At 35.5% G+C, this 27,789-nt stretch overlaps 1 protein-coding gene across 1 annotated transcript in view; it reads left to right on the forward strand.

Annotated features, from left to right (window-relative positions):
• The first annotated feature begins 3,040 nt into the window (after positions 1-3,040).
• The window catches only part of LOC140747959 (transmembrane protein 151B), a 65,125-nt gene continuing 40,376 nt past the window's right edge, over positions 3,041-27,789 (forward strand). The window contains exon 1 of the mRNA XM_073080662.1: positions 3,041-3,262. Coding sequence (XP_072936763.1) covers positions 3,212-3,262 — 51 coding nt within the window. The 5' untranslated portion in view covers positions 3,041-3,211. The remainder of the gene's footprint in view (positions 3,263-27,789) is intronic.

Consider the following 27,789-nt stretch of genomic DNA (forward strand, 5'->3'; position numbering starts at 1 on the left):
TGATGTTGTCCTTTTCAATATTTTCATACAATACGAGTATAAATAATGATAATAAACGTGTTGGTTTTCGCTATAATACCTAGAGTAAATGGCATGATAACTATCTTTATAGCAAAGAATAGCACGTTGAATCATTGATCATTAAGTTATGTACGGTATAAGTGTTTATATCATACAAACAATAAATATTTAAATACATCTTTAACATCAACATAATAAATGGGATAATCTTTGACACGGTGATCTGCTCTAAAGAGGATTTATAAATGTACAATACTTGCATGTATGCGCACACACAGACACACGCGCATACACACACGCACGCACGCACTTATGCACATACCTACACACAAACACACACACACATAGACCACACCATACACGCGGTATCGGTAATTCAATTTCAAACCGAATAGAACAGAACAGACAGCGAAGAAGAGGTAATATGTGAAAATATGATTGGCATATTCCTTGTTCCGGCCCATCACTCCAGGGAAATCCTGCGCTTGATGTAATGTAATAACTCCGCTGCCGTATAACCGATAGATTTGAATAAACAGCTCGTACACGAAACGTATTTCACCAGCTTATACGAAATGTAAAACGGCATTTTACTATGAAAAGATTGTGTGATATTTACAACTTGTATACAATTTTAGTATATATAATTGTAGTATATGAAGATCATAGAAATTTGACTACACTGTGGAACAACCACAATTCAGTTTGACTGTCTGTCTCTACTGAATATATGGGAATTGAAGCATAGTGGTATGACTTTGGCCCATTGACCTCTAACTCACTCAATTTTAAACCATTTCCTTATATTAGAAGTTAGAATACATCGTGAGGAATTCTACACGTCGTGTACACCAGACGGTGTGGCGAGCGGCATGCTTACCTGAGCGGAGCCCGACGGGGCAACGCGCTAAGAGAACTCCGGTTGCGTTCCTTTGGAGATCCGGAGTCCTTTACGCAGCGCCGAGGACGGCCATCTTGGGGTTTAATGCGGTAAGAATCCCACATAATTCTGTGCCGCTCCCACGGCTCCGGGTACCTTCCAAAGGTTTCCCCCTCGAAAAAAAAGGTATTTCTAATGTATGTTGTATTAACAACCAATAGTTATGTAATAATTGGCTATTGGCTGACCTACTACTTTCGATTTAGTCTTCTGGAATGGCAACGAATCCGAACTGACCTCAGCCGTGATTCATATTATATTCGGGGTTGCAATTATCCATAAGCAGAGACGCACGTACGTATAAATTTATGTAAATAAATGGAATTATAACACAAACTTTTCACGAACAAGTGGATCAAAAGCTGTTTTACGTTATCAAGGAAAATACCTTCCGTAATTCCGAATTCAACTTCTCAAAATACTTTGACCTTTGTTTTACATTACATTAAACCCGTAAACCGTACTATTCGCATTGCCGTATTCCGCTTCGCATTGGCGTGTAGGGCAAAAGTGTAATTTATGATGCTAAGTAGCATTTCATAGTCTGCCAAGGCTAGGGCAGTCCATTGCCAAGACCTTGTGATGCAGAACTGCATATTATTTTAATATGACGTAGATGCGGTTTTATCTGCATTGTCCTTTCTCTTACCTAAAAATATACACAATAGCCTAGTGGTTGCAAAGCGGTCTTTCAGTCGAGGAGTCCGAGGTTCAAATCCTAAGCTTGCCTGCATACCTGAGAGATTTATGTAAAAAAAAATCTCAAAGGTATGTGAAGTCTACCAAAACGCACTTGGCCAGTGCGGTGGACAATGATATAAGCCTTCTCAATCTGAGAGGCGATCCTTACCCAGCAGTGTGATAGTAATGGGTTGATGATGATGATGAGGCCAGTCCATTGCCAAAACCTTGTAATGCAGAACTGAATTGTTTTAATATGACGTAGACGCGGTTTTATCTGCATTGTCCTTTGTCTTATCTAAAAATAAGTAAACCTCGCGAGTTGAACTTAGAAGACTCTTTTAACTAGACTGCTATAGTCTTACTTACTTAAGATACCGTTGACGCGTGCTATTTTTATCTGTTTCTCCATAGAAATACATTAAAATATTTATAAAGATTTTATATGACATGTATTCAGAGTGCTATGGACAATAAGAAAGACAATATCAGCACCCAGACCCAGCTAGCTTAGCTTTTTGTATATTGTCTCTATCTCTATTACTATCCCACTGCTGTGCTCGAATATCCCTCTGAGAGTGAGACAGGTCATAGCTCATTTCGCTGACCAATCAATGAATGATACACTTCAATCAATCTATCAGAATATTTTTTCTTTTAAATGAAATGATTAAAGTAATCTAAGGCCTGTAGGTTTCCACAGGATTGTATTAAAATTCTCCTATATTCAATTATATAAATAAAGACACTATCAGAATTCTAATTAACTCAATAATTCCCATGGAAACCCATTTCAACCTAAATGAGACAAGAGTATAAATGATCATAGACACATCAAATATTTCACTCGAACAGCACATTATTCGAATAGACGGCTCGTTAATGGTTTTCCGATTGATTGAATAATATATTTTGATTGTGTTATATTTAGACGATCTTAATAAGGGAATTAGACACTAAAATTTAATTTTATAATTACTAAAAGCAAACTTACAGATTGTCAATAATTCATAAGTCATTCTGGAATAACTAAAAATGCAGTCATTTTCTCATTTTTACTATCATTATTTTTGAAAACATCAAGCCTTCGCAGGTTTTAATTTCTTAAAGAGCAAGGTTGTTTGTTTTAAACATTGTACTTAGTATCCAGTTTCAGTTGTCGCTTCCAGCCGCAACGAAAGCTTTCCGTTGTCATAGAAACGAGACGCTGCAGTGCTTTGCCCGCCCTCCGCCGCAGTAAGCTCCCGTATTCCGTGCAGGGCGGACGAGCTTTCCGTAGCGGCGAAACTTGGAATACGTAATCGGAATACGTTTCAATTAAACATTTTGTTTAATCTATTAAAAATAAAATGAACTAATATAAATTTATTAATCGTTAAAGAAAATTGCGATTAATTTTATTGATATGTTACATCGATAAACTTTTAATCAGGATACGAACGAAACGCGAGGGTTGAACAACTTTAGGGCGAGTTTGGATGCAGTTAGAGTGTTTGTGATGGAGCACATTGTGTTGTGTGTGTGAGCCATGAAGGGAGTTTTTGGATTTTTATCAAATACAACGAAACCATGACGACTCAGGACAGAGCGAATATTTTCACTGACGATGATGAGGATTTGGTAAGTATTTCTAGTTACTATGCAACTCATTTAGAAATACGGAGAATTCCTGTTGAAGTTACTGAGTTTTACTACGTTATTTATTTACAGTTTATAGCAAAATGTTATACAGTGTAATGGTCAGTGTAATACAGATGCCTTTTCATTCATGATTCTTTTTAGACAGATAAGATACTTTTGTAACTATGAAGCGTTTTAAATGGTCATAATACGTAGCAACGTATTTATTATTTTCACGTAGAGTTCTTCATTGAATAAACTTATTAGTAGGTTTCCATGGGTTGTAGTAACTTCTATGGGTTGTAGTACTGCATGTTTGTTTACTACGTTTATCACATGAAAGATCTCTAGTAGTGAGGTTTTTTGAATAAAGTTTCGTTATATAATCAGATATCCTAAGTTTTTGGGCCAGTTCCAAGTGGAATACCTTAACGCCTAACTGTTACATAAACTCTATCTGCAGTGAAGCCGATTGGCGGTATAAATATAGTATATACTTTTAAATAAAATGTTGGAAGCTGCGGTGTATGGTCGTAGTTTGGGAAACTTAGCTAGAGGCACTACGTTGGTAGTAAGTTTTAAAATAGGTGCTGATTAATGGAGTTTCGTGTGCTGTTAGTCATATTTTCTTAGCAAGTTATAGTAAAGGTAACTTAAAAATACTCCTTACCTTGCCTTTAATTGATTTCACATTATGTTAACTCGCTATTGCCGCTTAATATCTCTACCGAGCTAAAGTGGGACTGAAATCTGGACTGAAATTATTGACGTAATATGGGTTTTAAGTTAAACATCACTTGTAATTCCTGTTATGTTTGAAACTGGTTACAGATAGTTAGCATGTCTTAAGTACGTAAAATATAAGCCTATCACTGCTTATATTTTAGTGTTTAAGAAAGTAAGTTAAGTGGTTCAGTAACTCTAGTAAGTAACCTAGTGGTTATAAAACTCGGCCTCTCGATCGAGGGGTCCTAGGTTCAAATCCCAAGCACGCACCTCTGATTTTTCAAAGGTATGTGCGTATTAGAAATTAATTATCACTTGCTAAGCGGCGAAGGAAAACATCGTGAGGAAACTTGCAAGCCGGAGAGATTTAAAAAAAAAAGTCACAAAGGTATGTGATGTCTACCAATACACACTTGGCCAGCGCGGTGGACTATGGCGTAATCCTTCTCATTGTGAGAGGAGACCCGTGCCTAGCAGTGGAACAGTAATGGGTTGTTGATGATGATGATGATGAAGTACGTAAAGATATGTCTTTAGCGGACAGACACCACCTTTCAACATGTTAGTATGCATTTACCATATTAGACGAGCATCTTAGTATTCAGGAGTGGCAAAGCTGCCATCGACTTTAGGTAGAGCCCCTATATGATGGAAGAAGTTCTATGTAGTTAGTTATACATGTCTACGGGCGGCAGTGACCTGAGTGAAGGTGGTAGAACCCTTTGTGGTTCGACTCCGGCGGCACTACCGCCCCACCTATTTCTACCTTAAACAGCAGTGTTAGGCGCTGCTGTGTTCCGGTTCGAAGGGTGTGGTAAGGAAGATAGACTTTTCCGAGGCGTTCCACCTTAGTCCTCAGGGGTAGCGGCGCATCTGTGGCCGACCTCAGGTGGGAATATCTAATCCTATCTGGGGTTGATTACAAATGTCTATGAGCGGCAGTAGCCACTTACCATCAGGTGGACTGCATGCTCGTCTGCTACTCCTACATCATATAAAAAAAACTTGAAAAACAAACCTTCTCGTACTAAGAGGATACCAGTGCCCAGCATTGGGACAGTGACGCGTTGTGGATGACTACAAAATAAAGTATTTTGAATAAACCATGACTGTGTTTTATGAAATCAGTCCAATTATTTCCATTAATATTTTTGTATTGATCGTACTCGTAACTGTATTGTGTAACTACTATTAATAGTATTTTCGTAGGTGTTAGAAAATATCTAAACGGAATTTTCTTTCACCTACACGCTTTTACGAGTATACGTAAGCAAAGCGAAGGGTGTGGTAAAGTCTATTTATGTAAGGTGTTCCAATCTTCTACACAAGGGTACCTATCTGTGTTCTATTTCAGGTAGGATTATTTAGGGTCGATCTGTAATAGATGCTCATGAAAATGGTGAAATGAATAGTGACCAATTAATGTTAGGCAAACCGTTTGCTACTTCAGTCAAGGAAAACGAAATTTTGGAAATATTATGTTTATCATACTTTACAACTTTTCAAAAGAATAAGATCCTTGTAATCTAGCAGGTTAAAAAAGGGCGATATAAATCTATATATCTCTAATGTAAAAGTACGGTATAAGAGCTTTTCAGATAACCAAAAAGAAATAGATAAAACAGAGTTTATTTAATATACAAAAAAATCATTTGTATAATTAGTATAGTAGTTAACATATACTAGGATTACACGTGTAACTAAATAACTAGTTATAGCCTATTCAATTCAATACATTAATGAAAGTTTGGCTTGTGGGATTATAGGGGGCGCTATATTAGTCAGGACCGTATTACCGTAGATCTACTGTAAATACAATAAGCCCTAACATTTATTGTTGTTAACTCTAGTTTGAATAAACAAATTAGTAGTTGGAAATCCTAATCCGTAATTCATGAGCAAAATCATATGTTTCATAAGTTCTAGATACAATTTCATCGCGAATAATTATGGAAATTGGTTTGTTTTAAACATTCATGGGGTTGTTATTATATATAACTTTGCTGGGGATTTATCTGAATTAATTAATAGCTACCTGCAAGTTGGCAGACTTACTGTTATTGACAACTTATTAATAGTCATGAACTGAAACTGTTAAGATTACAGTGATTTCAAAGGCATTATGAAAATAGATATCGCATTGTGTTTATTGTTATCGTTCCTGTCTGCAGATTCTCTTTTATGTAATACTACTTTGTACATTTTTTTTATAATATAAGAGTAGCAAACGAGCATGCAGTTCATCTGATGGTAAGTAGCTACTGCCGCCCATGGACATCTATAATCAACCCAAGATAGGATTAAATATTCCTACCTGAGGACGGCCACAGATGCGCCGCTACCCCTGAGGACTAAGCTGGAACGCCTCGGAAAAGTCTGTCTCCCTTACCACATCCTTCAAACCGGAACACAGCAGCGCCTAACACTGCTGTTATTAGGTAGAAATAGGTGTGGCGGTGGTGCCGCCGGAGTCGAACCACAAAGGGTTCTACCACCTTCAATTTTGAAGATATATTTATATAAGATCAATTCAAACTATTATTAAGCTTTTGTTTTCTATTACTTCACGCGTTCGAAGATCAAGTAAGAATTTCAGGACTGAATGTTTTTTACAACCAAGTGTAATGAATATAAAACGAATTCTTATTTTAATTCAAATCATTCCTACAGTTAGTGAGTTTGGATGTAGATAATGTAATGCATGATTAGGTTAGCAACGTCATTCTATATTCAATATGGAAAGAGTTTTCTAAGAAGAATATGAAAAACATAATCATGGAACTAAAACCTTGTTTTAATAGTTTTGTGTTCATTTTAAAACCCGGCGATATAAAAATGAGATTTTATTCAAAACCGAAGAAACTAGACACACTTTTCCGAGGCATTCAGGCTTTTCCTCAGAAGTAGCAGAGCATTTATGGCCGACCTTAGGCAGGAGTATGTAATCCTATCTGGGGTTGATTACAGATGTCCATGGGCGGCAGTAGCCACTTACCATCAGGTGGACTGCATGCTCGTTTGCTCCTATATTCTAAAAAAAAAACTATCCTATTCTTGTCTCTACAACTTAATATTTTCTGCTTATGCATTTTCAATTTGGAAGTAGATCCACTATCTTATCTATAAGACATGAAACTACCGCATGAAGTATCCAACTTTGAAAAAGTTTCTTGTTTCTATACGCTTCTTGTGTACGCCGTTCGCTATCTTTTTATTATTAATGTATACTCGAACAGGCGGCTTAGAGTTCAGCAATTTATGGCTACAGCGAGCTTTGCCTGGAAAGCTTTGATGCTAACATTTTATGAATGAATCGGATAACATCAAGATAACACTAAAGTCTTTATCTATGTATGCAATTCCATTCGAATGAATTCAGTGGCTATTTCTATAAACACATATTTTTTATTTTTATAGGTATGCATATGTGAGTACCATTTAATTTATTTTCGACATTACCTTGTAATTTATACCGTAGTAAGTGTCATTATATGGATTTTTTATGACACATTGACGTGTGAAGACTTAAAATAAATAATGACTTTAATTTCGCGTTCATAATTTTCTAAAACCATTGAATATGTCGTATGAAACATTTGTACCTAACCTCCGGTAGAACTAATCTGTCTGGGGTTGATTATAGATGTCCATGTGTAGCAGTAGACACATACTATCAGGTAGCTCAAATGGTAGTAAATGCTACTTCTATATTATTAAAAATCCACACAAGCTGCCACGCTACGTTCTAAAATATCCTTAAAAGAGAGTAAACTTTATGACAAAATGTCGTGCGTCAGTATTACACAAACTGAATAATGAATACAACTTCGCGGCAATAAGTCACTGCGGCACATTGGACATGTCGTGATTTAACGTACGAACTTAATGTTACGCTCTTGTGGTTTTTGAGACGAACATGAATTACTTTTGTTGTTGGTTTATTTTTGTTGTTTTACTAATAGACACCTTGTATTTCATAGCTTTCTCAATAGTTAGTGTCATATATATTCAAAGTGAATACACTTAAATCCTTATGTAATTCATGTATATCGAATTTATATCTTGCATGACAAACTGAATCTCGATTGAAATGAACCTATGAAACACAATATTAAGTAGTAAATAGCAGTATTTATATCTCTTCGATTTTCCTATTTTCTTAATCTTAACTAATCTATGGCCGATATCGTTATAACTCTTGTCTAGAGTGGCGTTTTTATACGTGCAGGAATAAAATTACTCTCAAGTTATTATGTGCTTGTTAATTGCACGAACTACAAAAAAAGTGTTTTATTATTTTGTCATACTGCAAACGATTGGGCCTGCCGTGCTCTCGTACAATATAGGACTTCTTTAAATCGGTATACTAACTCAAAAAACAGTTAGAGTTCCTCCAAAACTTGAAAAAACCTTCACGTGGATGCCTAAGCGGCGTCGCGGTCGTAATCGTAGCTCGCATAATGCCGCGGTGTCGGCATATTACAAGGGGATATAAACTTTATGAGAACATGACGTGTCGCGGCTTACTAAATAATGACTACAACTTCGCTGTAATAAGTCAGAGTCGTGACATTATACATGTTCTGATTAAACTGCGTACGAAGTTTTACTTTGATTAAATGATAATTTCGTATTTGTGGCTTAATTTTGTGGAAGAATTCTGTATGATGTTTTGTATGTATATATTTATATCACATAGTTCACACTTTTTAAGGAACGTTTTATAGTTCGACTCGTGGCTGATGACAGATGTCCATGGGTGGCAATGGTCACATATCATCATGTACACATGTACATCAACGATTTTTCATAAATCATATGAAAAGTAACTGAAGAGTCATATGAAAAGTAACTGGTCCTTGCATATTGCTAGATAGTAGAAGGTTTTTAGCAATGTTACAAATTGCCAGCGTGTTTAGCGAACCCATTCTTTACTATGCAACAAACTAGCGTGTTACGACACGCGACGGGTCCGCTGCGTGTCCGTAACAAGGCAACCTGACGTGGTTGATAAGGAAAAGCACGCGAGTCGGCCATTGTGTAATGTTGAGTGAACGCTGCAACGGGGCGTCGGGCTGCAATGGTCGTATTGCTATTGTCGTAATGTTACGAAGCGAAAGTTACGTCAAAATGTCTCCAAAATATGCCTTACTGGTACAGCATGGTAACGCCCATCTTTTGCTACGTAAATAAGTTACTTATAAAGACATCCTTATGAATATTCATTATTGAAATTAAAAAAGAACATATCAATGCGTTCGAATTTTTGCCTCTGCATATCAAATAGCGCGGCTGCGCGTTGGGCATTACTTCTAGTTTACACGAAATCAATGTGTTTCTTTGTCAAATACATAGAATCTGTGAAAAAAAAGAAATAGAACATCATAAGTATGAACAAAAGGGGTGAACTGTTTTTCTGGGAATTGCTAAACGTTTCGGTCTCGAACAATTACAATTACTTTGGTCGAATGGTGATCCGACCGTCCAAAATTAACGTTTTGTTCCATGAAACGCGTTAAAATGCAAATAAATTTGATCCCAGTCAATAGATTCAGCAAATGTGAGCCAACACGATTCATAGTGTATTTTTTAGTATCTTTTTATTTATTTTGATCGTTTGACATGAACAAACATTGCGCGCAGAATTCGTATTTTGACCGTTTTTCGGTGGAATTTTGTTGATTGTATTTCGATCGATATTTTATGCGCTTTTAACTTTAAATTACGTATCGTTATGTATGTAGGTATTTTTTTATTCAAAAGAATAAAAAAATCAAAAAACAAAAAAAATGAACGTTGTTTCAAAAAATATATAAGCTTTTCTGCGCTGGCCGAATTAATTCGGTTTTATTGCAAGCTTTTCTCTTATATATAAAATTCTCGTGTCACAATGTTAGTTACCGTACTCCTCCGAATACCGATTTTCACCAAATTATATAAGCATATTCAGTATATCTGAGATTCGGCCACTATCTATTTTTCATACCCTTAAGTGATTAGGGTTAACCCTTAACAATTAAAAGTTATTATCATAAAAAGTATTATCATAAAATCTTTATATTTGTTTTACGAAATTGCCTTTTAATATTTACCAAAAATTAACGAACCATGTGTTCAGGTACCTTCAATCATAACATAGGGAATGCTTGTAAAACTATGCAAATATAAAATAATCTTTTTTAACAAAGAACGATAATATTATTTGTTTTGTAAATCAGGTAAAATAAATTCGATTATTTACTGAAACGTTAATAATGATTACTTACTTTAGTATATCACTACAATACGACCATATAACCAGAATATAAAAGCTATATAAAGTTAAAGACAATTTGTCACAAACAATCTTGTTTGACTGTGAAATAGGCTTTAATTAGAGCGCCATTAAGGTGATACTGTAACGACAATTAAAAGTTTGAAACTAAAGTTGGCCAGTTCAAAGTAATTATTGTAAGTGTTTCATTGGCAATGAGAGTTAAGAAATATTTTTCAATTTAAATATAAAATGCCAGGTACAGTGCAATACACATAGAAGTTCCATAGAAGGTAAAAAATACTATCACCCGTGGGAGAGCCCAAGACGTGGTACCTTTAGAAAGTTAAGCCCACGGTACCAAAATAGGCAATACCAAACCACGATACCAAGAATAAGCAAAAAGGATCCGTATTCTATGTAATATGTAACATGCTAGTGGACTCTATTGCATAAAAAACCGACTTGTGAATACAAAATTCTCAACAATTTAAGTCTATGTTTATGTCGGGTCTCCTTTTAGAATTAGTTTAAAATGAGAATGAGATTTTAGTTTAAATCATAAGCGTTCACATTGACCAAGTCTTTAACACACTGGCAGACTTCACACATCTTCGAAATCAATTTTTCCAAAACGCTATAGGCGTATAATTTACTTAACGCTTTTTCGCTTTCTCTGCTAAAACATATGAGAATCAATTTTTAATAGTCTCTTATCATAGATGCCTGAAATAATAAGCTAGGATTTTCAAAATGAGAAGCTGGATTTCATACCACGGGTTCAAGAACAAACATAGGTACCTACTTTTAATTTAAATTATTGACGTTTTAAAGTTTTTGTAAATATAAAAATAAATAAATTATTTTGAACAATAAATTGAGGTTAATGTCACTGACCTTCAAAATTTAGTAGGTACCTAAGCATAAATCACATTACAAAGACGACTTTATTTTTAGGGACCATTGAAATTACGCTCTAAATTAATTTATTTCTTTCAAGCTCAAATACTTCTTTGTTGTCAAGTTTCAAATACAGATGCAAGACAAATTATAAGTACAATACTCAGCTTTATTAAATTTGTGTTTTAAGACTTTTTAGAAATTTTTCATAAATATATTTTGTTAACTTTACTAAAAAGTAATTTGGATTTCATTGAATTTCATTTAATTATTTCATGCTACTGTAATAAAATTCTTTAAAAAAGTTTTCAAAGGTAAGTGAAGTCTACCAATACGCACTTGGCCAGCGTGGTGGACTATGGCTTAATCCTTCTCATTCTGAGACGAGACTAGTTCCTAGCAGTGGGACAGTAATGATTAAACTATTATGGTATGGTGATGGTATAAATATGATGATGTGAATAGTAAGTTACGTACGTTTAGAACAAACATTGCATAAAATGAATTTTGTTACGTCCTTTTATTCAAAATACTGGGCATACGGCCAGGTGACAGGGAATTGTACATCAATGATAGATATCCAACGTGCGTCTTTTGGGAACGTGGTATTGGTGACATAATCGAATGGGCTATTATTCATTACGACACGACACGTCACCGACAACCCAGACATCCTATCCGTTTCCTACTAATCCCACTAATATTATAAAGACGAAAGTCAATGAGGATAGAACGGATAGATGGATGTTTAAAACTCTTTGTAGCAACTGACAGCAGTTCTGAGTGTCAATGCCGTGCCGTATAGTGTCGTCAATGCAATAGCCCAATAGCTCGTGTCAGCCGAATCATCATCATCATGAACAACCCATTATTGTCCCACTGCTGGGCACAGGTCTCCTTTCATAACGAGAAGGATTAGGCTATAGTCCACCGAGCTGGCCAAGTGCGTATTGGTAGACTTCACATACCTTTGAGGTTTTTTTTTTATAAATCTCTCAGGTATGCAGGTTTCCTCACAATGTTTTTATTCACCGTTTAGCAAGTGATAATTAATTTCTAATACGCACATAACTTTGAAAAATCTGAGGTGCGTGCCTGGGATTTGAACCTCGGACCCCCGATCGAGAGGCCGAGTTTCTTAACCACTAGGCTATCAGCCGAATAACGTACTCTACGAAGGTACCTACTTACTACGTGTTACCCAATATTAATTGAATCATCCGCAGGTTGTACTGAGATAAATTTCTTTTTCCGTGACAAATTGGGTGGATCTGGGGACTCCACAAGTCTAACGAGAAATGGGATGAAGGTTCGGTACAGACGATAGCGGCATATTTATAGAGGTATTGACTTTTACCCTAGTTATTCTATTACTTTACGCCAGCCTCCCAATCCAATATTCAATTTGTTAGCTCTCCAATATTTGCGACGCGTCTGAAATTTTTTGCGGATTATCTAAATAACATATACAAATATTTCAAAGAAATATGGTACATGATGGAAATGTTTATGTAAAGAAGGTTTATTCGAATATTCTAATATAATACTAGTTTAACACGTTGATTTACAAAGCCTAATCTGTTTAACAAACGGTACTGCGAATACCTAACGAACCTTACCTTACCTAACCTAACCTAACCTAACCTAACTTAAACCACTAGTTTAAACAACTTATACACTTCCTTACTTTATCATCGTAGTGATATGAAAATTGACATGCATTTTGCATTTATTCTCCGCCCAAATATCTAATCAATTAATTTATTGTTTTAGGTGTTAGTTTTTACTGCCCTGTTTGTTTTAGCTAAGCATGGAACCGACGAAACTCATTTTTGTAGGACTTTCATGAAAAGACAATTGTTATTTAGTACCCTTGAATATGTGGTAAGTGACATCTAATTACTTGAAAAATTAACGTGAAAAAAAGTCTTATTCGATATTGCAGCAAATGTTTTTTGCTTGTGCGGCCCAGTCAGCACTTCGCCAGCTCCTCGTTATCCGTCAAAGTTGGCAGAAATAGTTAATAAGCGAACCGACCCAGTTTAGTAAGCACGGCCACTCTGGCTACTCTGTAGCTACATCAATGATATTTAATTTTGTTGGTTTTTATGCTGCATGGTGTTTAAAATGTAACAAGCAAATATTCTTCTTATTAAACTTCAAATGCCATCATCTTCAGCTTCTTATTTTAAATAAAATCAACCGTACTTTACATGATCAAAGGCTCCGACACCAATGAAGAGATGCCTATATATACGAGTACCCCATGGTCATGGACCATGGTTCATGGGTATGGGAGTCAGTATAGGTCATCCATTGACAAGATTTGGTTAAAACACTTTCCTTAGAGCATTAACACATTAAGTAGAACATTAAAACAATCATGAAAAACAAAGTACCACAATGACCGCAAAAAACCTCGACGGAATAATCTTTTAAAGTATTTTAGCATAATTCCGTATTTGGATATGCAAAAGGGCTGCGCAATTAATGTGTGTACCAGATTTGTGAGTTCCGCCCCTTGAAATTACGCTTGTAATGAGATAGGGCGGACCGTTTTTCACAGAACTAATTTGCTTTTCAAATAGAGTTTAACACAATGAAACACCTCAGCAAACACGCAAGGTATTGTGTTGGGTTTAGGTTTATTAAACAATTTTCCTTTTACTCTGTACCTAACTGTACAAAGGTGTTCAAAATATAATTTTTCGTATTTACTATGTGGTACTTACGTGAAGGATATGGGTAAGAGTACTTTTAAGAGGTATTTTTATTTAGACATCAGGATTATCAGGAATAAGACTTCAATTATTGCTCATGGGCTATAGGGCGCAAAAACAAAAAAGGTGGATTGACCGCATAGAGTATTTAAAAATTATTCGATTTTTTTTCAAGATTTTCGCGTATAGGCAAAGGAAACGTTAGTATCATGCTTATGTTTGTGTATTTTTAGTTTAATTTTTCTGTACAGTAGAATCTATCACATAGGTTTCCATGTTACTAAGCATTTGATTTTATGTTAGTGGTGCCACCGGAGTCGAACCACAAAGGGTTCTACCTTCGAACCTATTTCTGCCTCATAACAGCAGTGTTAAGCACTGCTGTGTTCCGGTTTGAAAGGTGTGGTAAGGGAGACATACTTTTCCGAGGCGTACCACCTTAGTCCTCAGGGGTAGCAGCGCTTCTGTGGCTGACTTAAGGAATATCCAATCATATCTGGGGTTGATTATAGATATCCATGGGCGGCAGTAGTTACTTACCATCACTGCATGGTATGCATAGTGGACTACATGCTCGTCTGCTACTCCTATATTATAAAAAAAATGTTAGTGTACGGTGCTCGAGGTAAAGTCAATTCCAAAAAACCTTTTTTACCTTGAAATACCTGTCTACAACACTGGAGTAGAGTATGACATGTGTTTAGTACAGGTACGAGTATATAAACAGTGCTTTGAACAATTCCGTCCAAACAATACAGCCTAAACGCAAAACAGAAATCCTTCGCATTTTAAAAGTGCCGGAAATATTTTCCCGCAAAATTGGTTGAATATTTGCGGGCAAATATTCCTTGGTCTACAAAGCTTAAACAACCGTAGCTTTGTAGGGAAAGTTCTCAAAACAATCTGTTCCCTTAAATTATTGTCTCAGATTTTCTCTTCAGATGTTTTTATTGCGTTTTTCTTTATAATTTCGAATATGAAAATATTTGGGAACAGTTGAGCTATGTTTTTTTAGGAGCTAGGTTAACCTTAGCATGTCCCTGTAGTTCCGGGACTAGAATGGGGGTACGGTATCCCCTGCCGGTCGTAGAAGGCGACTAAAAAGGGGCTTCCGGGCTTGCGGGCGGCAAGAGTGGGAGCTCGAACCGTCCAGCAAGCGACCCCGGGAAGGACAGCGGTATGTGTGATCGCATACCGTCGTAAACACTATATGGTGTGGGAGGAGGGAAAACTGCTCCCCCAGGGTAGAGCCCGTTGGGCATCGCGCTTGGAGGGCTCCGGTTGTGTTCCGTTGGAGATCCCGGAGTTCTCCAACAAGCGTTGAGGACGGCCACCGGGGGGGTTTAAGTGCGGTAAAAATCCCACATAACCCGGCGTCGCTCCCACGTCGTAGGTACCTTTTGAAGGTTTCCCCCTCGAGAAAAAAAAAACAAGGTTAACCTTAGCAAACGAAGTTTTGATGTCCATACTTCTGATTATGTGACTTTCAAGTAATGGGTTACCCATAGTTTTAAAGATCGTGAAGATCATAAAAGATTTAGAAAGTTAAGCTTCGTCGTGCGCGGTCGGGCGCGGTCGACCACTAGTAGTAAATTTCGCGCACTCTTCCCTGTCATTAACACTAGTAATATATACTATAGTACTTTATTAAACATAAAATGATATTGCACTGGTCAGAAATGCCCTCTGTATTGAAGGTACTGGATTCGATCCCAAATCAGATATCTAAATTTAAAAGAGAGATAGATAAATTTTCATATTGGTTTTGCGTCTAGGAGTTTGTATATTTAAACTAAAACGAGAATTAATTCCTAGAATTAGCTATAAATAGAGAGAGCCTAATTAGCTTTTAAAATTTCATATCATATGAGTATAATAAGGTATGAAGAGTGCGTGAAATTAAACAAGAGGCATACCTATTAAATACGAACTCAATAACGTTGCCGAAATTATTCTAATAGAAAGCTTTCAACGAAGTCGCTTGTGAATAATTAATGATATATATAATATACTAGTGGTGCCCGCGGCTTCGTCCGCATTTTAAAGAAATAATATGACATACACAAAACGGAAGGTTTGTACTTGCATTGGAATGACAGTGGTGCCATCTGTCGAAAATTGGTCTTTCCAACTCCCAAACCCTCGTGGGCTCTTGGACAACAACTTTGCTAAAGATCATAACTTGATCAAATGCATAGTTTCAGATTCTATAACTACTTACGAATTAAAAATTAATTTAAAAAAACCTTTTCCCACGGACTAAATTATGAATCTAAACCATTCTCAAGTCCCCTTGAACACACACAACAAATGTCATCAAAATCAGTCCAGTCGTTTAGGAGGAGTTCAGTGACATACACACGCACATAAGAAATATATATATAAAGATTTTAGGTTCAAAGTACAAAATAAGAGAACATTGACGAGAAAATTATACATTATTATGCTATATATAGTACAATTTCAAGTAATGTTTACACAAATGTTGAAAGAAGAAAGTACAAAATAATATATAAGCTTCAATATTCTGTCAGCTTAGAATAAGAAATAATGTCTTGTTAGTATTCTTAGGACACTAGGAGAATACGAATCAGATAAAATTTATTTCATAAATAATAAATAGTTTCCAAATAGGCTCATTTTTATTATTACCCAAAGTAAATAATGATAATATGTAACTTAATTTAAACAGAATCTGCAGCAGAAAATATAAAATCATATTCATCTACCACTAAAAAACTTCAGTAAAAGGATAGATAAGCATACTCGTAAAGAAAGTAATTTATCTGTAGTACCACTAAAATTTAAATTTGGCTTGTTGCATTTTTATCTAAAACTAGCGATGCCTTACGGTTTTACTCGCGTTTACAAACTGGGTCTCATAAACTGACACATAACTGACAGATTATAACTTCATTAAAAAACATTTAAAGAGACCTACCTTACGGTTAAGACTCCGCTTTCTAATAGATCAAGCTGTACCTTTGGCTTCGGATTTCTGATTTTTACAAACTGTAACTTAAAATTTTCTAAATAAATTGTCTATGGAATTTTAAAATGTGGTTATTGAGATGGTCTGTTACGTCTAAAGATTGGCGCGTTCAAACAAATAAACAATCTCTTCATCTTTATACAGTCTACTCAAAAGGTAAGGTTTAGGTACAAATTTTGTGTTAAGTATTCGTTATACCACTGGTTTCGAATTTCTGATTTTTACAACTTGTACCCTATTTTTTTTTATATAAACTAACTAGCCTATCAAACGTAAGAAGTGGTCAAGAAGTCGGTCTGTCACTTCTGAAGATTAGCGCGTTTAAACAGACAAATAATCTCTGCATCTTTATACAGTCTATTCAAAAGGTAAGGTTGAGGTACCAATTACGTGTAAAATATTCCTTATACCACTGGTTTCCAATTTCTGATTTTTACAAACTGTACCTTAAACTTTTCTAAATAAATAGTCTATCAAATGTAAAAAGTGGTCATGAAGTCGGTCTGTTACTTCTAAAGATTAGCGCGTTCAAACAGACAAACAATCTCTTCATCTTTATACAGTCTACTCAAAAGGTAAGGTTTAGGTACCAATTTCGCGTAAAATATTCGTTATACATCACCATAGATTAGATTTATGAGCTGTGCATAATAAGCATAATGGAAGCAAATGAGGTGTACTTTATTCTATTCGTTATGGCCTCATGAATAAATATTTTTTACATTGTATCCACTCGCCATTTGTATTTTACGTTACAACAAATTACACGTAATTTGCCTGTATTAATGGACTTTCCTTTCGGACTTTGTACCGTAAATCTTTTTTGGTAAATTATGTTTTTCCACGGGCGGGAAATTATGCCCGTAGATTTGCGATAACATAGCTTAAACCGATTTGAATACTGAAATATTATTTCAGTTAATAGCTGCGGATCGGTGTTGTGTTATTTTGAATATTCGTTATTTACCTAAAGTTAATGCAATTCCTAGCAGTTTGATTCGGAAGTATTGACGTAAGGGTGACATACTTACTTGTATCTAAAGCGTTTTAGCTCTCAGGGGTAACGACGCTTCTAACGAATCTAAGCTTATCTAAGGTTGCTTACAGATGTCCATAACCGGTAGTAACCACATAACATCGCAGTAACCTAATCTTATACGACATGTCAAAATCGTGAAATTGCTATCAAGTAGTTCTAGCCAAGGTATTAAGCCCTGGGGACCGATTGGCCCCACTGATATCGACCGGATTCGATCTATATTTATGTTTAGTACAGATACTATGGAAATAAATTAGGCCGTTGAAGGTAAAGTTCAGAGGTTACAAGTTCAATTCGGTTCTATTTCCAGCACTACTTTGTAAGGGTATGTTAATTTATATCTCGAAAACTCAAACTAAACGGAGATAAATAAAATGTTATTTGTTATTACTTTAATCAGAAACGTATTTTACTTTAATTTTTGGTCGTCAATTTTTATGCACAACATTAGATATTATCATCTTATTTAAAAGGTTGAAGTAACGAGCATGCTGTCTACCTGATGGTAACTGGTCACTGCCGCTCATGAACATCTGAAGGTAACCCACTCCATACAAACGAGGTTCTACCTAAAGTCTATCATAGATGCGTTGCCAATCTTGAGGGTTACTAAATACTAAAAATACGATCATGATAGTCGTCTCTTTAGTAAGCTAGTCATGTCATGTCATCCAGTCAGCCATCCAGTCAGCCAGTCATGTCATCCATAATCTTTCACCCGTGAACGACCTGCGTGCCGGAGCGGTCACCATACGGGTTTGTCCGCAGAGGTTTTCGGGTTCGATCCCTGGTCAGACATATCTAAATGATTAATTTAGATTTCTGTTCTGGGTCTGGGTGTTTGTGTATTCCTCTGTGTGTGTACATGATACCCACGACACAGAGTATCCTATTGTGGGACTATGAGTGTAGAATGAGTCTTTTTTTCACCAAAAGGAAGGTCGGCTTCAAGCTTCATTTACATAAATTAGTTTTACATAGAATAATGTATACTTAACATTGCTAATGAACCCCGCACCTTGATACCGTAATCTATTACGGTACTTACTTCTAACTTACTTATAAGTAAGTTTAGCGCGTGTACTAATTAATACATTTCCTAATAACTTTTACTTTCAATACAACAAAAAAAAAATACAGAAAACAAACAAAACAAACCCGATTTCAAACAAAATATTATACTTCAAAAGAAATGTTAGGTTGTTGACGTAAAGTATTACAAGTAGTTTTCTATTTGTACACGGGCTGACATTTCTCGTGTATTACGGATATTGTGTTATTTTCCCCGTGGCGCCAATGACATAAGACCTTCGAAGGGTCTGACAAAATAAACAAGCTTCGCAGGCTTATTTATTTAACCCATATCGACTGTAAATCTACGTAAGACTTGTACAATAAATAAAATGCATTAATTTAAGGAAGGGTTGTTACGCCTTAACTATTTAAAATATGTACTTGTACTTCGAAAATATTCTTCAATATTTTGTCTTAGAAAATTCATCTAATAAACCTAGTTCTTTTCGTAGTAAATTTACAAACTATTTAAAAATCAATAGGTTGATAGATCTGCTATCATTTTAAATATTATATTATATTCATATTGCCTTACTAAACGAAACGAATAGATAAGGTCCAAAAAACTTTTGGATTTTTCAATGTAAACCAAAATTCACTTAAATCGATTGAATCAGATACGTTTCTTAATATCGGCGTAGGCTGATGCCTCGGGAATGTTTATTAACTAGAACGAAATTACGAGTCACGATGTTATTTTACTTTATGCTATAACTATGTTTGATAAAAGTGATTATACAATATTTAACTATGTTATTTCATAAAAGAGCATTCGTACTTATAGCGACTTATGTTCAAAGAACGCGGCACTCCTCTACGAGAACCGACGACTAAACTAAATTCGGGTTATTTGCGAATAATTTTAGATAATTTGAGATCGATAAACCTATAAGTTTCTATAGCATAAATCTACGATATCGCAATGCTTAGACTCTAGACAGTACGTAGTCGCAATCTGACAAACGGTAAAAATGCAGTTTTAAGTCCCTGGAATAGATTTTTTAATTTCCAATCAGACACAGATAAAGATAAATTAAAATGAAGTTATTTTAATTATTTGCACGCTATTAATCACCTTTGAGGAATACGTGTCCTCATTTAATATTTTTTACAGAACTTACTACACTACGAACATTTTGAGGTTGAATGAACTACGATGTACTTTATGAAAGAATAACTAGATATAAAGATTTCTTTATTTACTTCTGATGTCATTATTCTTGTGTCGTATCTTATCTTTTGTTAAATTAATGCGTGCCGTCACTCACTTTATTAAAGAAAAGATAAATAGCCAAAGACGGACAGATACAATGAACTCGGCGTTCCCTACGTCATAGCACTGGAAATTATAATTAAATTATATTTTTCTACAAATGTTTTTTTTTCTTGAGTCGCCTTAATTGAACAGTGGCACTTATAGAATATTTATTATTAATACATTCTCTAATGATATAATTGTTTTAGGTGATGTGTTTTTAAAAAAAATGTAAATTAAAAAACTGAATTATTTAATTCATTGGATTACTTGAAAATAAGAATGTTTTATTTCGAAATAAAAGACTATTTGTGGTTTGTCAATTTCATCAGTATCGCCACTACTATTTCCGCTATGTATTAGGTATCTATAATATGGAACTGTGGATATGTGTTCTTGTTTCCAGGGTGTGGCAAGGCATACAGTGGTATAGTAATGCCAATAACATGACTTGCAACCTCATTCTCAGGGGTAAGCATCTGTAAGCGGCTTTATGCAGCTGTACTTAACTTATACCTATTATTACAAAATTTTATATTACATGTTGTTTTGTATGTCTACATATACGTATGAAGATGTAGAGTACATGTGTAATCGATCATACATAAGTAAACGCTTTAACTAAACCTAAACTAATTTGATCCACACTAAGTTTCGTGTTTTGGATAATAGAGACGAACGTAGACCCGTGTCAAATATCTTAATTTCCCATTTAGGTATTTATCGAAGCGAGAATTAAATTCAGAAACCTTTGTATGAAATACTGATATAGACATCAATATACCTTGAACCACAATGGTTCCAAAATAGCACAGCGGTTTTGCTAAGGAAAGTATATTCGAATTAATATAAAATATATACCGGGTGCTTTCAACCGTCATTTCATGAATCTCAAACAATGTTATCTGATCCGAACCGGAATGATATTTCGATGACTACAAGACAAAGGGGAAATCTTGTTGATTTGAGCAGCATCTAAGGCAGCTGTCGTTATTGACTTGAATAAGACATTGTTTTGTGATACGATATTCTGTTTATATATTGCTTTAGGAGTTATTTCTCTGTGTTTGTTCGAGTGAATGGTTGATTTATTTACGATCTGATATTGTACCCTAAATAATAAATATGTATTGTTTGCGTTGAATATTATCATTATAACAGGCAATTTGAACGTTAGGTAACGGTCCTTGTAGTTCCGGAACTAGAATAGGGCTACGGTATCCCCTGCCTGTCGTAGGAGGCGACTAAAAGGGGGCTTCCGGGGTTGCGAGCGGCAGGAGTGGGAGCTCGAACCGTCCAGCAAGCGACCCCGGGAAGGTCGCATACCGTCGTAAACACTACATGGTGTGGGAGGAGCGAGAACTGCTCCCCCAGGGTAGAACCCGTTGGGCATCGCGCTTGGAGGGCTCCGGTTGGGTTCTGTCAGAGATCCCGGAGTTCTCCAACAAGCGTTGAGGACGGTTTTAGTGCGGTAAAAATCCCACATAACCCGGCGTCGCTCCCACGTCGTCGGGTACCTTTTGAAGGTTTCCCACTTTTTGAATATTGCGTTTCTTTTTAGTTTCTACTGGGTACGAGTTTCTTCCCTGCACCCGGGGAGTGTCTGGAGCATATGCCACTAATAATATGCTGAATTATTATTTACGATGGGCACAAAATCACGTGATATGATTTCGTAAATTGTAATGTTACAAATATTACAACAATAACGCAAGATAAAGATGCCCAAAAGACAATTCATTCCTATTCAACTTTTCGATGATCTCCAGTATAAAAAATAAATACCGATTTATCATACTCGCGTCTTTCTAAAGCACCGTAATCTGATGCAATTGCTTTAATGAAAATAAAGAATTGTGGAGGAGACGAGATAGGAATGCAAAGTGTGTTTCAATGTGAGCTTTTCCCATTTTCCTGTATTTCCCAGCGTCCCCGTGAGGGATGAATGTTTGTTTTTACTTTTACGCTACCTTTCTGTTTGAATTCCCCAAGTCCAATTGTTTTTGGAGTTTTAATAGGTTTATCGGGAATAAATTGGTGTTCATTTTTAATCAGGCATGCCCAAATGTTTACTCACAGTAATAGGGGAGGTACGTTCGATTTTATGACCGTAAATTCTATTTTAAAAATTGTTTCAAGGGTCAAAATTAGATGTCGAAATTAATTACTTATCAATAGTTTATAAAAAGATAACAAGGCTTTCTAACCTTGTACATAAGTCAGACTAACACTAGAAGGTGTTTCGTGGGTGACATAGACATACATTATGAGTCAGTGACTAAAATATAATTACTCAAATAAATGTGTTGAAAGTGTGTAACGTGAGTGTTATTAACAGACATTTGGATAAAGACAAGTATACAATGACTTAAATCAAAAATCGGAATCCCACATTAGAAGTTTGTGAAGAATCACAAAATCATCTGCGTATCAACTTAATACGAGTATACATGAGTAGTGCCTGTGCGTATCCTTAATTGGCTTACAAACGCTAACTAGATACACCCTACGTGATTAATCGTAATAGGTCCAATCTCAAACTGTATGTATGTCTTAATAGCATCCATATTGTTATATATGGGATTCCGTGACATTTTTCCTGTTTTTCTTTTTTACCAAACTGATCTTATCCAAAAGCCACACGTGTGTCTAAATCTGAAATTATCTGACCGATGTAAACCTAGATCCCTATAATTTAATTAAATCTATCCATGACTGTCCCACAGTTGGGCATAGATCTTCTTTCAAAGTAAGGCCTTTAGGTAATAGTCCAACACGCTGGATAAAAATACAAAAAAAATTGCAATTTTCTCAATCATAGGGCTCGGTATAGGACTATAGGATTCTGAGAAATTACCTCAACAATATCAAGATGAAAAAATAGCAATTTTCTCAATCATATGGCTCGGTATAGGACTATAGGATTCTGAGAAATTACCTCAACAATATCAAGATGAAAAAATAGCAATTTTCTCAATCATATGGCTCGGTATAGGACTATAGGATTCTGAGAAATAACCTCAACAATATCAAGATGAAAAATAGCAATTTTCTCAATCATATGGCTCGGTATAGGACTATAGATTTTGAGAAATTACCTCAACAATATCAAGATGAAAAAATAGCAATTTTCTCAATCATATGGCTCGGTATAGGACTATAGATTCTGAGAAATTACCTCAACAATATCAAGATGAAAAAATAGCAATTTTCTCAATCATATGACTCGGTATAGGACTATAGGATTCTGAGAAATTACCTCTTGATATTTTTACCGTGATCAAATACAAAAGGTCACGAAGGTCACAGGTGTGTCTCAAAACAGAGGTTACCTAACAGCGTCGTATATTATATACCTATAGTATCGTAGTGGAACAACACAAGAATTTGATTTCCGCATAGTGATTGCCAACCAACCCCAACCGACCCCCGAGCCTCCCTTCAACTCGAAGCGAGTCCACTTCGCTCAATTATGAAACTATTATAAAACGATTAAACAATTACAGTACGATCTAATTTCAAACGAGTCTCAATTTCGATATTGTCTGAAGGTGTATCCTTCAGAAAAAGATTTAAAGTAATTAAATAATGTTATATCAAGAGTTTGTCATTTAAGAAACATACATAATTTTTAGACTAATCAAACATTTATGTACAACTGGATTAAATTGACTTAATCTAGGTATTTGTCTATTAGGCTAATCTTGCAATTGATTGAATAGTTTCAAGGGTATTTATTTCTTTATAATTAGGCTTGCTATTTTATATCTCTTTGCTAGGCATGAGTCTATTCAGAAGAGACGGAAGTCCGCAAACTTTACTATGCTGGTCCACTGCTGCTACTTTTAAAAAAGCCTCTGATTAAGTTTAACATTTGCAATCTAATTGTAAAATTAGGTTGCGGTTGCTTAATCTATCTAAGGAAGCCCGGAAGCGTGCATAAGACTAAACCACTAGTGGTCACCCATCCGAGACCCGACCGAGCTTAAACTGCCTTCACTTATTAAATCAGCATGGTTTACACAAGTCACAACTATATGCGCATCATATGTTTATATACAGTGAACTTTGAAGACATTTAGGATACCTGCGTAAAGGTTGGGATCGTACACAAGGGAACCCTATGAGCATCCTTCATAATAAGTAGATATAAGAAAATGTCAAGGTTGAAAGGTGACCCTTTTAACTTTCTTAAATAACATAGGTGGGTACTCCGAAGGTATACTTACGAGGTAACAACTTGCAATAATGCTAGACGGTCATGCAATGTCTCCATTTGAAACGTGCACGTAATGTTCGTACTATTTTAGATAGTTGATACGAAAATATTTCATATTTATAGAAAGCGTTGGATAAATGGAACTTATTTGATATTAACATAATTCTTTTATACTGTAAACATTATATTTAGGAATTAATTTTTTTGGCTTCATATGAAAAACCGTTGAAGAAAGTATTTACAGACGTTGTTTTTTTAATAAATCGGATTAGTTAGCAAACGAGCACAGTCCATCTGATGGTAAAAGGTCGTCCAGATGTCCATTGTCGCCCATGGACATCTGTAATTAACTCTATATAGAATATCGACCTTTAATGTCGTGTTCCCTGTATCATGATATGTACATAAACAAAGACCTATCAAACCTAACCTTACTTAATCTTGACGTCAGTATAACACGGTTCTCCGCATAATTTTGTATGCATACCCGGAATTGAATCTAAATTCTACGTATACTCGCATGAAGACCGCTGCAAAAGTCAGATCGAATATGTAAATGTTTATACATTCTTAACATAAGTAATAAAAATATTCTTATGAAACCGTTGAAAGCCTCAATATACTCCAGTATTTGCATAATCCCTTAGATAAACCACAAAGAACATTGCTCTTTGTTTTCTAAACCAAAGATAGGGTTGTGATAAAGTCCAACTTCTTTAGAAATTCTCCAATGTAATGCCGTGTGATATCTATTAAGATCTTCAACTCTATTCCTTGAAGGGCTCAAGACCGGGCAGCGTAAACGATATATGATAAGGGCTTAGTACTTAGTCACATATTGGCCGTCCTCTATCTGTGCGTATTTTCATTTTACCCTTTGGATGGTTTAAAATTTACCGGTTGATGGTTTGCTGACGAACTTGATATATCCTTCGATATTATTCAACATATTTTCTTATACCCACACACCATTATGAAAAAATGACAAAAAAACTAAATTAGTTCATAGAAGCCTTGATTGGCAGTCATTTTTCGAACTATTTTATTATAAATCGAATCCTGAACCCTCTTCAGGATAAAATAGTATAGTGATCAAAGTGCGCAGGTTGTCAATGCATCAATACAGAAACGTCTACAATATGACCTATATCGTTTTTCAGCTCCATTGAAGTAGCACGTATGTTTGATACATTACGCCCAGAAATAGGTTTATGCCATCGTCATGCGACATAAATATGAGTAGGCAGTTTACTGAACAAAATCTTGGTGATTGATGAGCCCTTAATCGTAGCGGGCTTATTTGTAGCGTATTAGAGCAAATTGTGTCAATTTGTTGGTTTTTGATTTAATGGCAAATTTTGTATGCTTTTCTCAAAAAATGTGAGTAAAAATTCTAAGAATATTATTGGATCTACTCCTTAACTACGGAGTACAATGAAAATACGTTGTATAGAATCATAATGATGTAAGGAATGTATAGTTGATAGCTCTTCATCAAGATTTGGAGGAGTTAATCAAACTACCCATAGACCTGAATTGAAAACATAAATAAAAAAGTTTAATTTAGATTTTTGTGCGAGACCTAACCTTTATCCGTGATAGAATGGTGACAATTGAGCTACGTGGGCCGTAAAAATAAAACCTATTACGATCCGTAATGGAAAAATATTCAAGTAGAAATGAGCTGATTGGAAATGGCAGAAAACTATTAATAACAATGTATTAAGTTTCAAAGGTACCGACAGTTGGATACAAATAGTAAGGAAATGTTTGCAATCAGCCTACGAAAATGTTAGTGGGTGTTATCGGCGACCCTGACATGAATATCGTGAGGCTGATCGTATTGGACAGTGCCTGATAACTATACTAGTGTCACCTAATCATAGAAACGGCAGAAATCTATTAATAAAAATATATTAAGTTTCAAAGGTACCGACAGTTGGATACAAATAGTAAGTCACTGCTCCACACTAGGATTCCCTGTGCGCGTCAGACCGGTACGGTAACCGCTCCGCCACGCGGGTCGTCGAAGAAAATGTTTGCGAGTAGCCCACGAAAATGTCAGTGGGTGTTATCGTCGACCCTGACACAAATATCGGGGCTGGTCGTAGTGGACAGTGCCTGATAACTATACTAGTATCTCCCAATCAATACTAACTTGAATGAAAACGAAATTGTCTTTAGACAGCTTTAAGAAGTTCTGTTGTTAATTGACTTAATTTGACTTCGAATTAAAGTTACACAAGTTTTGTATGCTTGTAATGTGTTCATTTGTCGACATCCCTAGGAATTTGGTTTTAGTTTTAACATGGGTTCATAATATCAGATTTTACACAGGATTTTTACACACTCCTTTGAATCCTCAAAAAGTCAAATTATATTTATTACGGTCTACAAAAGGGGTTATTTAACAGACAATGACTGGAGCCATCCTTTGAGCGTTTTATTGCTTGTGTTGGGTGGCTCCTCAAAGGATATATCTGATAAAACGATATGTCCAGTCCAGCTGCTGTTTCCAAAAAATGCTTTTATCTAATCTTGCACGAATCTCTTACCTTCCTGTTACGTGATCCTTCGTGAATACTTTTTTCTTTCACTCTTTTCTCGTTTCCTTCTCTTTCCTATTCAGTATTATTCAAATAAAGCTAAAATTATATCTTACCTGTCTCCGATCACAATTTGGCAAATCTATTAGAGTAAATAAAAATTCAAGTTTTTCTGTAAGCTTAGAATTCGAACCTCATTGGCGGGTAATTAAAGTTCCTACGATCTGGCCGAGAGTCATGATTGCTTTATAATCTAACCTGACATCGGATGCTCAGAGACTTTCCACTAAACGTTTAAAAGGTGATTCATCTAATTACGTCGAGAAATAGTAACACGAGCTTTTCTCTCGTTAAAATGTCAGCGATTAAATGAATAAGGCTTTCAATATAGCTCACGAACAACTTTTATTTAACACATAGGTATTATGGGTTGCTGGATTTATGAAAATGTTTGAAGGGTTATTACGTTTTTCCAGTTAACGGAAAAGTTAAATAATCAGGATTTTTTGCCTTCATAAACTCACATACAATACATGCCATACGTAATACATGTCATAGAGTTAGATAAAGATAGAAACCATCTCTCTACGCAACAGATCGTCCATGATGATAATGTTGTCACGCGGGTCCTTAATTAATATAAATATTTTTTTAATTTGGTAATCCATTTGTACTCACGAATGCGACGACACTGCCCCAGCACATATTAAAGCAAAACAACATTACTATCCAAAAGATAGCGACGTAGTTTAATAATTATAAAAATAACTAACACGTGACTTGCACTAACAAATTACGAGTAC

Source organism: Epargyreus clarus, unplaced genomic scaffold (genome assembly GCF_041222505.1).
Source record: "Epargyreus clarus isolate Ecla_fem2 unplaced genomic scaffold, WU_Ecla_fem_2.2 ptg000001l, whole genome shotgun sequence".
Classification (NCBI taxonomy): domain Eukaryota; kingdom Metazoa; phylum Arthropoda; class Insecta; order Lepidoptera; family Hesperiidae; genus Epargyreus; species Epargyreus clarus.